General features: G+C 39.1%; 1 protein-coding gene across 11 annotated transcripts in view; it reads left to right on the top strand.

Annotated features, from left to right (window-relative positions):
* Positions 1 to 18,371, top strand: part of Inpp4b (inositol polyphosphate-4-phosphatase type II B) — a 762,101-nt gene that overhangs the window by 483,426 nt on the left and 260,304 nt on the right. For all 11 annotated transcript variants that reach the window (XM_052167328.1, XM_052167331.1, XM_052167337.1 and 8 more), the window contains one exon: positions 8,173 to 8,223. In XM_052167328.1, coding sequence (XP_052023288.1) covers positions 8,173 to 8,223 — 51 coding nt within the window. The remainder of the gene's footprint in view (positions 1 to 8,172; positions 8,224 to 18,371) is intronic.

Below are 18,371 nucleotides of genomic sequence, written 5' to 3'. Positions count from 1 at the left end.
AGATCTAGTAGTGTGATCAGTTGTATCTGTTTCTTTTCCCTAAGGCTAATAGAGTTTTAGTTTAGAAAAAGCTTTCATTAAGCAACCTGAGGGAAACTCATTAGACCTACCATTTGTCCTCTTTCTGAAAAGATACAATACCATCAAGCACAATCTTCAAAATCAGAACATCTAATGTCAAACTGGCTTCTTGCTAATGAACTGGTATTGACAAATTACCTCTAAAGCTTAGTTTTCTCTCCTGCAAAATGGCCATGTGTTAAAATTAGCATATGCATCGCTGAAATAATGGGACTCCAGCCTAAGTGTCTCTTGGTTTCTCACCTTGCTTTCACTATCTCCATTCACCAACTGTAAGTTTTCAATTGCATTTTGACAGAAGCAAAATCTTAGAAGCACATAGATCTACCTAGGTCTATTGTGAGATTACTGAATCAGCCTTAATGACATTTGTTCCACTTTTCAGAAAAATGACACAATATGTTGTATTTTAAGATACTGGATAAGTACTAGGGGTAGATGGCAGGTGGAATTACTTGTGAAGGTTGCCCGACAAACTCTTGATGTTGAATCCTTGGAATTGAACTGGGCTCTGTACCTACCTTATATATTAATAATAGCCACGTGTTTGGGCAAGTATGCTAGTTTTCTACCATTAAAATACCATAGAAAATCAACTTATAAAGAGGAAAGATTTTATTTTGATTTCCAGTTTATATGTTTTCATCAGCGATTCAATAGCACTCTTGGCTTTGACCTCTGGTGAGTCAGTGGATCTTGGCATGAGTACATGGAAAAAAAAAAAAACAAAACTGTTCAATTCATGGCTGGGAGATAGAAAATAGGAGGAGGAAGAAGGAACTGGCCCTCCCTTTCCCTTTCAAGGATACACCCTTGGCCATCTAACTCCATCCCATTAAAGCTCAGCTCCTGAAGTTTCTACTGCATCTTCAGAGAGCCAAACTGAGCACCAAGACCTTAACAGACAGGTGGCTATTCCAGGCACCAAGACCTTAACTGACAGGTGGCTATTCCAGGCACAGACTTCAGCAGTGAGTATCAGGAGTGGAGTTCTAACATACAGAGAACAGCTGCTAAGTCAGGCGTTGTCTTTACCACCTGTGGATCCCAACTTTAGAATGTGCTTTTGAATTGTGACGAGATATTATACCTTAGTTTCATTTTAAATGGTTAAATATTTCTTGCAATTTTAATGAAATCTATTGTTATAACTTGCACAGCTCTTGGGAGATTTGTTCTTTTCGCTTTAGGTAAATACACAGTGCAGGACTTGGCTCAAACACATAGTCAAGAAAGATAATGTCTGGAGGATTCCCATATTCCTACCCTTATGTTGGTTTCAGGAAGATCCACAAATAAACCATCTAGAGAACAGAGTAGAAGAGTTGTAGAGAGACATCTCTTACCTACAGGACTGAACCATTTCTTTTGACAGTTTGTATTTTCAGCAGAATGTATAGATCTTCCAGATACAACCTGGAAAAGAAAGGAAATATCTGCAGACATTTTTTTTTTTACTGTTTCATATTCTTACACCTGTGTGCAATAGATCTTTTTATCTTTGGAAAGGGAAATGGAATAAGATGGAGGTAATAGCAGGGATACTTAGAGTTATAGGAGTCTGGAGCCCCATCACAGTCAACATTAACCCGAAGAACCACATGCCTCCTGTGTGATCGCTAGACTTCAATATCATGGTGTGTTCATAGAGATTAGAAGTCTTAAAGTGCCAGCCATTCACTGTAAAGGGACCCGTGTGGCCAGAGAGCTGTAGTGTGAAAATCGCTGCTTTAGAGAAATGAAAAACATCTTACATACACAGGATGCATCCAAACTAAAACTGTGCTTACATTTGCTTTTATTCATATTTTTCTTTAATGTCTGTCGAACATTCATATGTGCATAGTTTGGTACATTGTGTTTTGACATTTCAAAGATGATCGCATTTACCTAGTAACAACCAAGATGGCCTATCACTGCCAGTAATTATTGCAGCAATTTTGGATGATATTCAGCCTTTGAGACAAATGCTATTTACCAAAAAATATGTATTTGTAAGTGCTTTTTGGGACTTCTCAATGAACAAACTAACACATACAGGCATCATTTTATTTACCTTTGCAATCACACTTAAGGACCTCTATGAAATATTAGGTTTTCATGCTTTAGTTGTATGTTGGGAAGATTTATTAGCTTTCCAACAACTTCTGCATATTAAGAAGTCCAGAGGATGGAGGCATAGCTACTTAGCATACACATGAAACCCTACGTTCAAACTACACACACACACACACACACACACACACACACACAGAGTATATACAAATTCTGTTTGACTATGATGTGAGACACGGGGAAAGCAATACTTTGACCACAAATAGACTAACAGCCAGGCAGACGACACAATCTATGTTTCCATATATTTGAGCACATGATCAAGCTGCATAAACAGAAATGACTAGATAGAGTAGATTGCATCTGTGAATATTTTTGTATATTGAGGATCAGCTTAGCAATGGCCATCTGCCTGCATGGAGAAAGTATAATCAGCAATGTGTTCGGTCTCTGTAGTGAGTTCAGTGAGAAATGGAGACATTAAAGTTTTCTGAGTAGCTTTTCTTTTCATTAATTCAAAACTGATGTACTGAATTCCTAGAAAGTGGGAGGCTAAAGGGACAGGCAATGGGTGAAAGGAGGAGGCAGAACATTCTCCCACAGTTCCATAGTGTCTTGGAAACTAAGGAGGACAAAAGGCAGGACAGTTCAGAAGCACAGAGGGGATGTGTGTTGACACAGAATGACAAAGGGGCCATTTCTCACCTAGAGGCATCCACGGAGCCTTCTGGAACTAAAGTCGGAAACATCCAGGTTTCACTGTGCAGAACACCAGCAGTGCCAAGCAGAGACCTCTACAACGATGAGTCTGGATTGCATGTGTAGCTGAAATGACAAACTTAGAAACCAAAAGCAAACTCAGATTCCAGGATACGCTTATGCTAAAGACATTTGCAAGATTTTGGGGGCAGTGTAAGATGTAATGCTTTTAAAGAGATACTCAGAAAACATGTAAGAAGGCCCTGCGCTCATTGAGGGTTGAGAAGCAAAGACTGTCATCTGACTTAAGTCTTGGACAGTCATATTGCATAAAACAATTGAGTCATCAGCAAGGTACTCAGGACAAACACTATAGAATTGGCATTTACACAACAGAAACTGACTTTTTCGTAGTCCTTTAGTCAGGAAGCGCAACCTGGAGGTGCTAGCAGGGCAATTGGAAATAAGTTAGAGATCTATAGAGGTAGAACATCCTAGTGAGCTACTGCACAGTAGAATGTTATGTGTGGCACTTAGATATTATGTATTTCAACAGGAGAAAAGTTTTCAGTATTTTCACAATAAAGTGAAAACACTGTGCTCATTCAATTTGACCATGGAGGTGGCCACACAGCAAGAAGCACAAACTCGAGGCCTCTGGTGTTTTCATTTGTCTCAGTTGACAGTCTTCCAGAAAATGAAGACCCCTGCTCTACAGCTGTGTAGGATTTTCAATTCTACTTACAGCCTGTGGATGGTTAGGGACCAGATCTTTCCTAGTGGATGCTGACATAGGCAGCTTGCCCCTAGACCACAGCCTTGTGAGATCTGCCTGAAGAACCAGTTGTCCTGCACCCGGAGCTCTGCTTTAACTGCAAACAAAGCAATGCCTACTGTTTTGGGGAGTTATGCTTGTTACACATATGTACAAAGTTCTATGCTAGTTAGTATTGGGGCAAACTGGTTACTGGCCATTAGCTGATAACTTTCATGTGAGTATTTGGAGACTTGGCTCTCTAAGTCTCCAGGCATACCATATCCTCTTGAGAAACCCCCAAGTAGATGCACCAGATATTCCTGACATATGCTATGGGTGGTGGGGTTGAGTTAGGGAGTCACACCTGAGTCCTGAGACACTTCTTTACAGGATAGTCATACCACAGGAGGAGGAGGTAGACATTTTTTCCTATCATAGTGTCATGTTTCAATATCAGGGATTCACTAGCGATATCAGCAGGGAGCTGAGGGGGGGCTAGAGCAACATTTATGTTATGAAACTTCCAATTCTATTGCCAGGTTGGACCATATTCTTGGTGGAAGATGTCTGTTCTTTCACGGATATTCCTCTTAGATGATCCCCAACTTTCCCCCTCCATCCCATCTATATCTATCTAGAGAAGTGTGCTCCATCCTTACATGCCGAGACAGAAATGGACCTATGTGGGCTCTGGAAGATGCAGCTAGGGACACAGATTCTGGATATCATGACCTTCTCCTTTGCTGGCTCTGGCTCTCCAACAGGCCGCATTGCCACAGGCTTTGTCACTTAAAGTGAAAATGCAGTAGTCTTCTCCCATGGGACAGAGGCATCCATTGTCTGTATAGTAAGATTCACTAGCTTCAGGAGTTTTCCTCTGTGGATATGAGCTTGAATGTGCTATATTCCCCTACTGGAGTCATATACTGGAGCTCCTGGCAGCTTTGAATGTTAGCAGAGTAGTCTGCAGGTAGCTGATAGGTCAGGTTACTCACTACCTGCTAGCATATGGTTATCATATCAAAGTAAACTACCTGTGCTTATCATTTCAAAGTTAACATACATGAACCTTGAACTTTTGGGATTGACAAGGGTTTTAAATAAGACAGGAGGGCAATTTGCTTTATATGAACTTTGGGGATAAGCAAGATGTCTCTCACAGTGAGGGCATGCATCTGGTCACACCCATCACCTGGTCCGCCTTGATTTATTTACTGTTGTAAACCTCTAAACCCAAGCAGGAAGGGCTTTGTCTGTATAGTTGTGTGAAATCAGTGTGTTTTGGGAAAATTTTTGGAGAGGCACATTGCAAAGTGGTAGTAGGAAAAAAGGTGAATAAGACCAAAAATGAATTCCCAAGCAAGGCCATCAATTCTTAGGAGGCATGCCATGGTGAAGAACTAGAACATACTGCAGTAACAGCCATGGCTTCTTATGTTATCAGGGCCACATCTCTGTTCTCCAGCATCATTGTTTCTCTGTTGGTCTCAGTTCCTCCGCCTTCTTTCTGTTTTCCTCTTGCTGTAATCCTTTCTGCTCATTTATTTCACCCCCTCAGCTCTGTTCTCACTCCTTACCTCCCTTTCTAGTCCCAAACTGCTCCAAAGGCTGCAAAGGATACACTACAATGATGGACACTAATCTCATCCAAAAAGTCAACACAAGACAGAAAACCAGGGGCTGAGAGCTCTCAGAAGGCCTTGCGATAACTCAAGTGCTCGCCCCAATAGCCATCCCTGATGTTCTGTTGCCTGGAAGAAGTATATAAAGAAAAAGTGCCAATTGTATAACATCACAACCTTATAAATTTTTGACTCCACCTACTTCTCCAAACCTACTTTTCTCAAGTCACTTCCTTGTCAATTCCCTGAGGCATCCTCAGGATCAAACTCTTCACCAAGGCAGTTGGATGGTAGCAGCCATGTGGTACATACTTATTACCTTACACCCTTTGTGTTTCATTGTACTCTTCTTTGCTTAAAACTCCTACTCGTCTTTCAAGACCCTGAACACCTCTTCTCTGCCCTGGTAGCCACAGGCTGTGTTGTTAGTCTCCTGTCTGAACAGCAAGAGTAAATGCTCACTTCTCTAGTGTAGCACTTACTATATTGTTTGTGGTTGGTTTATATTTGTCACAGCCACTAACCACTAAAGCCCTCCCAAAGAAGACTAGGGCCCTAGTCACCAGCAAACCACTGTTCTCCACACAGCAATGCTGATAAGAAACAGGATATTTTGATGTAGGAAAGACTGTACCATAACATCAACTGTATCGACCCAAATGTACAAATGTAAAATTATACAAACCTGTACGTAACCTTTTATTATTTAAAATAAATATAAAGTTCCTTTTCTCTGTCCTCTTCCCCCTTTTTCCCCTTCACATATAGAAACACACATATACCGAATATTAGAAAAGTAGCTCACGATACCTTTCATTTTTTTATGGACATGGGATATAGAATTTTCTTTCTTCTCTCCCTTATTCATATTTATAAGGGATAGTAAAAATCACATGAATATAGGAGTTTAATGGGCCATGCTGGAATTGTTGATATTATTCTAACTTTGACTCCATCCATATGCACATACATATAACCTAAATCAACTATTTTATGCAATCATACTCATGTTGAGCCTCACCAATTTCTGTCATTTTTTTATTTTATTTTTTCATTACAAGTAGATCCCTTTTGAGGATTTTTTTGGTAGTCAATATTTTATGAAAGAATGAAAAGAGCATGTATGTGTGTGTACATGGGTTGTACCCTCTTGAGACACCAGTGGGTGAAACAGCTATTCTTGACATATGCTGTGTTGGTGGGGTTGAGTTAGGGGGTCACACCTTAGTGAAAGGAGTCCTGAGACACTTCCTTACAAGATATTCATATTATAGACATTTTACATGTATCATACTACATTACATATTACAGACAGATTATACACTATATGTGTATATGTATGAATTTACATATATATACGCGTATACATATATAATTTCATATATGTAGTCCACTAGCTGTAAAGAGAAACAGAGGTTATACTTATCAACAATTTCATATAAGAAATGCATATGTGTGTGCCTCTGTGTGTGTGTGTGTGTGTGTATGCTTGTCATGGTCCCTAACAGTTCAGTATTTACCCAATTTTCCCATCCTCTGAGGATAACTAATGGCTCTCAGATAATGAGACTGAACACTGAACTCAATAATAACAATTGTGCGGCCACCAAGCCACCAAACATGTAGCAAGGGAGCCCCCCACCATGTATTCTGAGTGGAGTATGGTCTATCAACTGTTTACCCACTCTGTTAGGATATTTCCTGTCATTTATTTTGTGTGCTGGTAAATAATTTGCTGGTATCATGATTGACAAACCATGCAAATGTTAGAGCTGGGTCTGTCATAAGAGATAAACAGACTCAAGCTGGGAATCAAAAGGTTTGCTCTGCCCTACCTCATGACTTTATCCAGGGATGGAAAACTGTCAAAGACCAGTAGGCCATAGAAGCTGCATGAAAACCTTTGACACTGCTAGGGATATTGTAACCATCCCTTCCTCTCGGACCATTGCCCTGTTATACATATCAGAACCCCCAGAACTCCCAGGGCTGTGCTTCTAAAGAGGTTGTGTTAGAAGGGCCTCACAGAAGGTTTTCTACAGCATACCTCCAGTCTGTTCATTTATCCCATCCCTCCCAGCCGACACTCACTCTCCAATTAAGAAAGGCACAGTTTGATATTTCTCTGTATCCATTTAACTATTCTATCTCATCTTTATTTCAAAGACTGTTATACCAGTCTTATTTGTTCTTGCTTCCTTTTCTCTTATGTGAGAAAGATAATCTCTCCCCCACTTTCTCATTTGGAACTTTTTGTTTTTAGGAGAACTAGGCTCAGCAACTGCATATTAAATCCAGAAAATCCAGTAACAAGGTTGAGCACAAATAGTTTGAAAATACTCCCATGACTCTAGTGGGAAACAAGGGTAGATAATCACCAATCGGTAAAATGTGCATATCTAATTACTCAACCATGCAGAATGTTCGTGTGACAAGCTGTTCCTGGTAACTCACTTTAGACCCTTTCACCATCAAGTAAAACTTACTTTTTAAATTAATTCAGATGTCACTGTCCTATCACATTACCGAGTGTTTTTACAGGGATGGAATATCCTATAAGGAGGTTGGTATTGCCTCTCATTCAGAGAATAGTTATCCAGTATGCATGAAATGACTTTCTCTACACTAATTCAGTCACTTCCTTGGAATACTGAATATATGTTGGGTTTTGAAGAGATAAAAGGTGACTCACTTAAGTCCCAGATGTCTGCTTCTGACAAGAAGATGGGTGAGGATGAAGCAGCTCTGCCTACTGGGAAAGTCAGGAAGCTTTAGAATTGTAAAAAGACAGCTTTATTGCACTGCAGTGAGTACAGAGGGCGGTTCTTTTCATTGATGATTAACTCAAATGTTTGAATTGATATCAGATGAAGAAAGCAGAAGGCCAGAACTTGTGTGAAACTTCAGCCCAACTTTCTATCCGGAAGTCACATAGGACATGTTTGTTTTTCTCCATAGATTCGAACCAGTGTCCTTCCGGAACACAAGGATCCCCCGCCAGAAGTTGCGGTAGGTGCTTCCTCTATTTCCGAAGGTACACAGGTCATTTGTAAGTTAATGGTTTGCATTTTCTCTGACTTCCTGCCTGCCTGCTAGCTGGGGGGAAAAAAAAGCAATTAAGTTAGAAAAGTGTGACTATTTGAAGAGTCACCGGTCTTTTGTTGCTGAGTTGAATAGAATTTATCTTTTATCTTCCCTAATAATCCAGTTTCAAAAGAGTTTTGTATTTACTATAGATGATGAGAGATGAGCACAGACATTGTCCTGCAGGTAGCTGAGCTGCAACTGTAAGTAGGCATTTTTGGATTCCTGGAGGCTAGGGAAATTACACATGTGGGCTGCAGCATCATAGAAAAACAGCAGAGAACTTGTCAGGGCAGGGTGTTGCTTCATCTTGCTTTCTGCTATTAAAATGCTAGGACACAAATCAAGCAGCAGGCTCCCGTTTGTAGGGCTGAGCACCCACTGAGGTTTGCCTGACACACACGAAGCACTGCATATCTAACCTGCAGAAGTTGAAAGAACAAGACAGTATGAGGGTGGGGTACTAGTGTTTGCTGCTTAGACAAAGCCTGAGTTGGAAGTGGCAGAATTTGAAGAGACAGCCCTGCAAACAGAATCCCTGAGGCCTCTTCCCTCAGAGAGGAGTAGAATGAGGGTAGTTGAGGCAACTGAAGGCCTGTTTAGAAATCTTTGAGGATCCTGACAGCCGTCTTCCACTGAGTGTGAGGAGCACAGGGCTGTGTGCTATTCATTTCTTCTCCTTGGAAGCAGCCGCTACTTGGCGACGCACCAAGGGAATATTTCAAAAGCACACACCAAAATGAAAGCTGACTGAGCAGAATGCCAATTCTCAGAGCACCTGCTCATGCAGAAGAAGAAGGGAGCACAAGGAGGGGGTATTTTTCTTTCATTTCTCCCAAGAACTTCTCGGAAGCAGCAAGACGAAAGACTTCAATTGACAAATGCAATCTTCGCTGTTGGCTTTCGTCTTCTACTTTGAAGTCATCTTAAACTTTCTAGTCTAGTGTTGGTGGGTTCTTCGATGACATGAGCAGTTTTTGCTTTAGTTTGCAATGTTCCTAGAAAGTTCTTCCCAGTCAGGGAAGATCCACAACCAGGGCCATCGCTGAATCTGGGTGCTACTCTGCTTGCTTGTTCTTGTCTTGGTTTACAATCACCATTCAACCGCCAACATCCTCATCCTACAGACGAGGCTCCAGAGACTTGTTCTTATCACACCTTTTGAACATTCTTCATAAAACCCCAAATCCATTAATATAACCAATGCTGTGTTAATTAAAGAGTTTCATTTATTTACTGAAGTTCAAGGACTAAGTTGGTTTAATTTTCTACTCTAAAGTTGCTCTTGTCCTCCATTGCCCACTAGCTCTAGATCCAATAATACCTGGACTTAAATGTGTGGACTTCTATGTTTTTATCAACTTGTTGGGGAACCATTTTATTTTAAATGCTGAGGTTCTGATTTTATTCTCTTCTGTCCTATCTTCCTGCCTTTTCCCTTGCTAGTCATGTCTCTGTATCTCCGGACTCTGCAGGAAGTTTCACACATTTGTCCCCTTTTTATAGCTCAGGCTGTGACATAGAAGAGTAAGGGACAGGGGCTGCTCTTTTGCCAAGGTGAGGGTAAGGCCCTTTTTGCTGGATTTTAGACTTGTCAGAGTCCTCATTGAGGCTAATACAGAAATGTCAGCTGTCCTGTGGAGGCGATTCAGAGAGGCATACTTCCTTAGCATGTCAGCTATGGTTCAGGGTCACTCACTTCACTGTCCTGCCCCACTGCTACCCTGCACTCTCACTGCTGAAGTTCACTCTAAGCCTGTGGCTGTAGATGAGCCCCATTCTGTATTACTGCTTGACCCAGGTGAATCTCCTAGGCATTTACCTTGTCATATCAAAGTCCTACAGGCACCTTCACTGGTGTGTCCCCTCCTAGCTCAGCCTTCTCTTGACTACCCCTTCATACAGGACCCAGAAACAGTCAACATTAGATTGACCCACGATTCCCAATGAGAGCATCCTGGAGGAAGGTGGTTTTGATACCTCTGGTCTTTACAATTGATCCATTTGTTTGCGACAAAACTCTTCTAGCCTTGGGCATAGACATATTTTCTTGGAAAAAAATTAGGGAAGAACCCCAGCTCCTAGGTCTGAAGCTCCAGCCTTTCCTATTAGAAGCCTACATTTTTTGCTAATGGGGGGTCTTGGGGTGGGTGCTTGGCCAGTTCTGCTAAACCCTCTTCCCTTTTAGTATTTTGCTGTGGGTCCTGGTACATGAGGGAGGCCCTCTGAACTTAAAATGGGGTGTATTTGATATTGTTTTGATATTATAATTGATATTTGTTAAAGACCCAGCTAAAATTCCTGGTCCCAAATAAAAGTCTTAGTTGGGATTCTGTACCAGTTAGGAAGCCACTCATTGAGTAAATTGACAAACTGACCTAAAGTAATTGGTTAGGTTTTTATTTCATTTTACTTTATTTTATTTATCTTGAAAATGGCTCCCAGTACTGTAAGCACACAAAAATGACTTTGAACACCAGACTGTCCATTTCTCTGCTTCTTTTCATAGGGTACTGTGCGATCTGACCACATCAGTTATCATACTCTTCATCTTCCTGCTTGGAAGAGTTAAAATGCTCAATTTTAGGTCACAATGCTCTTTCAGTTTTAGAAAACATAAACTACCTGCAAAATCCTGTTCAGTATTCTGAATTTTATGTGTCACTGAGAAGAACTGAATCCTTACAAGAGATTCCAGGAAAAGTACCTCTTAACAACAACAACAACAACAACAACCACAACCACAAAACACTACTAGTAATGAAAATGTGGGTATTAGGTTTCTGTAATCTTTCCACACTCCTAGACACTGGAATCATGGTAACCCATGACTTCTTGACTTTGCTCAGTGCAATATTTACAGTTTTATATCTAGATTCTTTATAAAAATATCAAGGAAGATTCCATTTTGGTCTACATTGCTTTTAGAGCCATAAGAGAACAAATTATTAGCAATATAGAGAAGAGTCTAGAAATGACCATACTAATGTAGACAACTAATGGGTTTTATGACATCAGCCCACAAGAAAATTGCCAAGCATGACTGTTGAATTTTCTCACATGCAGGAAGAATGGGCATAAATAAGAGGAGTCAACATAGCTTGAATTCCTGAAAGACTGAGTCATGTTATTCTGTACTGTGAAAATTTAACACGTGTTTAATACATACCCTGCCAATCTTCAGGACATTTCTTTGAATGCTACAAAGTTGTCTAAGCATTTAAGCTATTGGTCAAGAACACAGTGCCCATAGTGACTCTGTCCTTACTTGTACTAAGAACACTTATCCAACATGAACTAAAACCTTTCACTGTAATTCCTACAATTGTGTTCCATTTATTTCTGAGCATACTTAAGCAACATTTACTGGATGTATCCAAGCATTTTCCTGATGGCTTAGTCAAATGGATACCAATTTGTGTCCTTAAACCTTCTGAACTATATTTATAACAAACATATAATTCATTAGTTAAAAAAAAAAACTATCATAAAGCATTCTTTAGTTTTGAAGTTATTCATGAACTCTTAATAGCATGCATAATTTTCTTTATGGTGCTGTTTTCAGCATTAACAGTACTTATTATGGAGTGGGACATCATGCAACCATATTTCCTATGATTAACAGTGAAGACAAAATGTCCAAGTTATTCTATAATTATATATCGGTGTATATATATATATATATATTATATATATGTTTATGTATATCATATTTGTATATACATACACATGTATATATGTTATACCAATTATATATCAACTTCAACTCTTCAAAGGCCTTTAAAATTTATACCAACAATCCTGCATATGACTTTGTAAGAATAGGTCAAAGTATCATTTACTAGCTCATTTACTCTGCAATATACCAGTGTCCAGTCAAAATGAAATGAGTAACATACAAGATTTGCCACATAAGTCATTTAAAAATGTCCAGTAGCCATATTTTAAACAATTCAAAGAAACAGACTAAATTAATTCTATTTTTATTTAACTCACTATGATAAGTAATATATTCTTAAAATATGTTCAATATGAAAATTATAGTCCATACTCCCTTTCACCATAGTGAGTCTTCTAAACCTGGTGGACATTTAAAGTTTTATGGATCCCTCCACTTGATGTAATCACATTTTAAGCTATTAAAGTAGTAGCTAACCCATTGAGTAACACAGCTCTGTGCAGCACGTGGAATAGCCTTTGAGTGAAGGCTTTGTGAGATGAGCTTCCTGATGGAGGTTTGGCAGTTCGTGGTACCTAGGTTGACTTCCCTAGTAGTAAATAGTGTAGCCATTGTGGACATATAGTATGAGGTTTCAAGTATGATGAGCTGTCTATCTATCTACAACACACTCCAAGTCCCTACAGTGTACAGAAGGATAAACTTTTGGCCTCAAAATCCCTGTGAAGAGATTTCAGGAATAGCCATTGATAACCTCTTTTTACACTCTTGTTATTATTCTCCAGCCAGGTGAATGATTGAAGTGATATGCTATATGTTTTAATGATCATCTTTCCCAGGCTGATACTTGTGAGTGTTGCATTGTCCTGGGCAGGAAAGAAAGGTCAGAGCTATGAGGATAGCTCATACAAAAGATCTATCAGGACAGGAATTGCCATCTGTGCTGGAAACTTGGCTCAGCATACTGTGGATGAAAAGATGCTTGGCAGAGAATCAAAAGACTAGATTTCCAACTTTACAGGTATTGGATATTTGAACCTGTTTCTAGTTAGAGTTTGTCATAGCCATTAGCACACAGCTTTAACCCCTCTGGCTAGAATACAGACATGCCCTTTGTACTTAATTTCAAACAATGAAGATAAAGTTAGTTTGTAGAAAGAAGTGCTCATGTTTGAAAATGTTGTCTAATTGAGTGGCAGACAAAGTGACAAATCAGAGAAAGATTTGACAAAATAGGATATTTCCAACTCTCAGAAGAAGAGACAGGAAAGAGAAGCTATTTATGGAAAAGACAGACAGCAAATGAAGAAGAGAATACAGTCCAGGAATAGAGTAGAGTCTGTGGAGACTGTACAGTAGAGTTGAGAGGGAGAGTAGAGCAGGTCAGAGAGGGGAAAGGAGGCAGTGTTACCAAGAGGGTTTTACAGAGACAGATTGAAGACAGAACAAGCTAGACACAGGTAAAGACAGAATGAGCAAGAGAATGAGAAGGAACCAAAAGATTAGAAAAGGTTATCTGAGTTAGTTTTGAGTGGAAACAGAGCAATTCAGAGGCTGAGAGAAAAGCCAAATTGAATCAGTAAGCTGGGAAAGGAGTCTGAGTCAGAACAGCAATGCTCAACTTCATTAGTCATTAGGGAAATGCAAATCAAAACAACCCTAAGATTTCATCTTACACCAGTCAGAATGGCTAAGATTAAAAATTCAGGAGACAGCAGGTGTTGGAGAGGGTGCGGAGAAAGAGGAACACTCCTCCACTGCTGGTGGGGTTGCAAATTGGTACAACCACTCTGGAAAGCAGTCTGGCGGTTCCTCCGAAAACTGGGCACCTCACTTCCAGAAGATCCTGCTATACCACTCCTGGGCATATACCCAGAGGATTCCCCACCATGTAATAAGGATACATGCTCTACTATGTTCATAGCAGCCCTATTTATAATTGCCAGATGCTGGAAAGAACCCAGGTATCCCTCAACAGAAGAGTGGATACAAAAAATGTGGTATATCTACACAATGGAGTACTATTCAGCCATTAGAAACAATGAATTCATGAAATTCTTAGGCAAATGGATGGAGCTAGAGAACATCATACTAAGTGAGGTAACCCACACTCAAAAGGTGAATCATGGTATGCACTCACTAATAAGTGGTTATTAACCTAGAAAACTGGAATACCCAAAACATAATCCACACATCAAATGAGATACAAGAAGAAAGCAGGAGTGGTCCCTGGTTCTGGAAAGACTCAGTGAAACAGTATTTGGCAAAACCAGAACGGGGAACTGGGAAGGGGTGGGAGGGAGGACAGGGGAAGAGAAGGGGGCTTACGGGACTTTCGGGTAGTGGGGGGGGCTAGAAAAGGGGAAATCATTTGAAATGTAAATAAATTATATCAAATAAAAAAAATAAAAAATAAAAAAATAAAATAAAATAAAAAAAACAAAAAACAAAAAACAAACAAACAAAAACAAAAAAAAAAAAAGAAAAAGAAATGGTGAACTTATACAGCATCAAATCTCAGGCCTAGATTAGATTGTATGAGGCTTGAAGCTTGCAGGACTAAGCCTAGGTTAGCAGATTGAGGCAATAACCCTCCAAGACAGCAATTACAGAGACTAATAAGAGGTACTTTAACATTATAACCTGGTCTAATATGGCTTCCTGAACGCTGTCTATTGTGGCTGTGTGCAAGACACCACATCATTCTTATGGACTTCTCCAGATCTTCTCCCTGATTAAAGGCAGTTTTTCAATGAGTTGTAACTTCTTGTAAATATCTTACATGTCCTAAAACAAATCTGAGCAAATTGGAATAATAGGAAATATCTTCTCAACAGTAGTAACTGCATAAGACATCATAGCCTTTATATCTTCTACTTTTTAAAATATTATTTAGAATTCCTACTGAATCAAACTTTTGCATACATATTTTTATTTTTGTAGTGCAAATGTTTTTCAACTACATAATAATAATCCTTGTCTTCTTCTTCTTCCACCACTCTGCCCTCTTCTCCCCTTCCTCTTTCTCTAGGTCTTTTCTCTCTCCTCTCTCTTCCTACCCGTCTTCCTCCTTTATCTCCCCTATGCTCTTCTTTTTTCCCCCTCCTTCAAATACTCTATCTTCCCATAGAATTTTGGATGGGCAGATGACATCTCTAAGGCACAAGACCCATTGGTGCATTATCTTAAGCCCTGTGTTAGTGTAGATAATGCCCTGTCTGCTTTCCTCACTGAGTTACTAATGGTTTGTGTTGATTACTTTGTGCTCAAAATAGTGCTCTGTATCCTTACTGTAGTGCATTAACATTGTATACTTTTCCCCCTCTCCATGGGTATTCAGATCTTAGAAAGAGAGAAAATTGATTTTTCTCTAATTCATTCTCTTCCAATGTGTCCAGTGGGTGCTCACATAGATGAATTCTCTAATTTGGAGTTTGGGATTGGATAGATTTTATCTTGACTTATTCTAAGGTGAAACAAACACAAATAACAATAATAGAAAAATAGAATGTAAATGTATTGGCAGTTATCCTGTTTGATGTTACAATGTAAAACCATAATATACTATTCTTAGAATAAAATGGAACACTAGGAAACATCACGGAAGAAAGGACAGAAAGACTATAAGAGCCAGAGAACCAAGTCTGTTCTGTAGCTGCCTGTCTTAAAAATGTTCCATGGAGAAGACTTGAACAATTATCAATCAGCAATTTTACTGTTATGAAGTCTCCCAGGCACCTGTTGTGCTGTTATAACTTGCTGTTATGAAGTCACTCCTAGACAGAGAACTCCAGACAACTAATGACTATTGCCTGCTAGAGAATTAGCCTTTTCCAAGGATGAGTTTCCTAATTGGCGGTCCAGTGTCAAGTGGTCAACACTGAAGCCACACGCACAGAAACAACTAAAATAAAAAAATAAAATAAACTCAGCATACACACACAACTATAATACTATATTCATGTATCTACCCACTTATTATACATAATAAATAATAATAAATACATGTGAAAATTGTAACTTTATGACTAAAAAAACTACCATAATATCATGTCATTTATATTTTGCTGTACTCTAAAGTCACCCAGATCTGCACAATTTCAAAATGTAAGTAAAACAAGCTTAGATAGTTAGTGGCCTTGTGAAACTATCTGTTTTAGATATATACTCTTGTTTGGTGTGTAATAACAGATCATAAATATTATACATATAAATATACATATAAAGAAACATAACTTGTATTACTATGATTTTACATTAGCATTATGTGTTTTTCTACTGTCCATAGGTATTCATGTATGCGTATGTATGTAGATACATACATATATACATACACACATGCATACATTCATACATTTATACATACATATGGACAGTGATAAAGAAGCTATCAGTTCTAGTTTTGGGGGCATAGAGGGATTAGAAGAATGGGACATGGGGTTTGGGGGAGGAAAGTGAAGGGAAAGGTGATTTTATATCCTAATTAGAATGTAAGTAAATAAAGAAAAATAAACAAAAATGGGACTTTAGGTATCCCATTGAATCCAACATGGATTCCCTAGATAAAATGAGGTTTTGAATAAAATAAACTTGTAATTAAAAAAACTTCTCTTTTCATTTGGCAAGCATGCTATTAGGCCATTACCAATACCAAGATTCAATGTGTCTTATCTTGGAAAGCTCTGACAGTGTCCCCTGAGATCATGCCTGGGCTGACAGTTGCAATGGGATTGCTTGTCTCAGGGTTATTGTCCCTGGCACTTTGTGTAATGTCACCATATAGCATAATACAAGGCACATGCTCTCTGTTTCTGTCATTGGTCTGTCTCTGATACTGATCAGCCAAAAGGCTGCTTGTAAAGAGGCTCCTGGTCCAGCAGACAGAGACAGTCAGTGCTTGTGGTCACCAAACTTGTTTGCAGCTGTGCCTTATGGTGTGTCCATAGCTCATGCCTAAAAATAGCCATTCCACCTGTCTGCCCATCTGTCTAGCTGAAGAATTCCAGGCTGGGAAGATTACTACTCTATAGTTGAAAAGACCATCGTGTTATTGTTTGCTCTATTCTACATTCCTCCAGACCTACATGATTTCAAAGGGTACATTGAACAAGCTTAGAAAGTTAGGGAACTTGTGAAATATATGATCGGTTAAGAATTTTGTTGTAAAGTGAATAATGAATGGAATATAAGAATTTAAGTTAAAACCACTAATTATCAGTGAAAGTTAAAATGAAACAAATATAGAATATAAATATAAAATGAAACAAAATATAATCAATGCAGATACACATAATAAATATAATTATAAAATATTTATATATTGTATACAATTTCAAAACACACACACACACACACACATACACACACACACATATTTAAGTTTATAATGTGTTGTAGAGAGATGGCTCAATAGGTAAGAAAACCTGTTATTCTTTCAGAGAACCCAGGTTTAGTTTCCATATGGCAACTCACAACTGTTTGTAACTCCCATTCCATGGAATTCCACATCGTTGGCTTCTGTGGGCAGCTGCACTCACGTGCATATACCCTTTCCCCAAAACACACATATGCATAATTTTAAAAACATAACAAAATACATATTCACAAAGATTTAAATTGCAAATTGGTGGAATGACATTTTGCTAGATAATATGTACAGGATTTTCATTTATTCTCATTCTATGAGTTACAGTGATCTATAAATAACTGCAAAATGAGTTTGTCTCCTTCGTGTATTAAAACAACTTCATTGATCTGGGTGCTGTGGTTGATACATGTCAGCTCTTAGGAGGCTGAGACAGGAAGATAATTGTATGATCAAAGCTATCCTATGCTATGCAGTGAGTGCGAGGCACTTCGTGGAGATGTCTTAAAAAGAAATAAATGAGTCACTTGCCTGAAAGCAGGGATCTATCAGTGCCAGTTAACATCGTGTTCCTGTGTCCAATGTATATTCATTAGGGAGAGTATCAGAGAAAATAAACGTCTTTGTCGAACTTGAAATCTCAATTATTTGTAGAGGTTTAAGATAAGCCATTTAAATATATTAGCTAGTGTTCAATACAAATGAAGAAAAATAAGCGGTGAATGAGAGCCGCGGAGAGTTTAGGAGAGTGCCTTCTGTCAGCGCCTGCTCCAGGGGCTGTCTGTCAGGGCAGACAGTGCATCTTTGGGTTTGCTGAATCCTCTGCTCTCTGCCATTGTTCACAGTTACTCCGGGTCTGTGTTGATAAAGGCCCTGTGTTGGTTTTCAGCTTCGGTTCACTCTTATTCCTTACACACTTTGGTTTCACTGAGTATTTTTCCATCTAATAGTATGCGCTCAGAATTTCCAGGCCTCAGTGACTGGGTGCCTGTTATGAAATAGAATGTGGTGTGAGTGCAGAGTTCCTGG

This window comes from Apodemus sylvaticus, chromosome 21 (genome assembly GCF_947179515.1).
Source record: "Apodemus sylvaticus chromosome 21, mApoSyl1.1, whole genome shotgun sequence".
Classification (NCBI taxonomy): Eukaryota; Metazoa; Chordata; class Mammalia; order Rodentia; family Muridae; genus Apodemus; species Apodemus sylvaticus.
The sequence above is the reverse complement of the archived record's forward strand: the minus strand, read 5'-3'. Positions and strand labels throughout refer to the sequence as shown.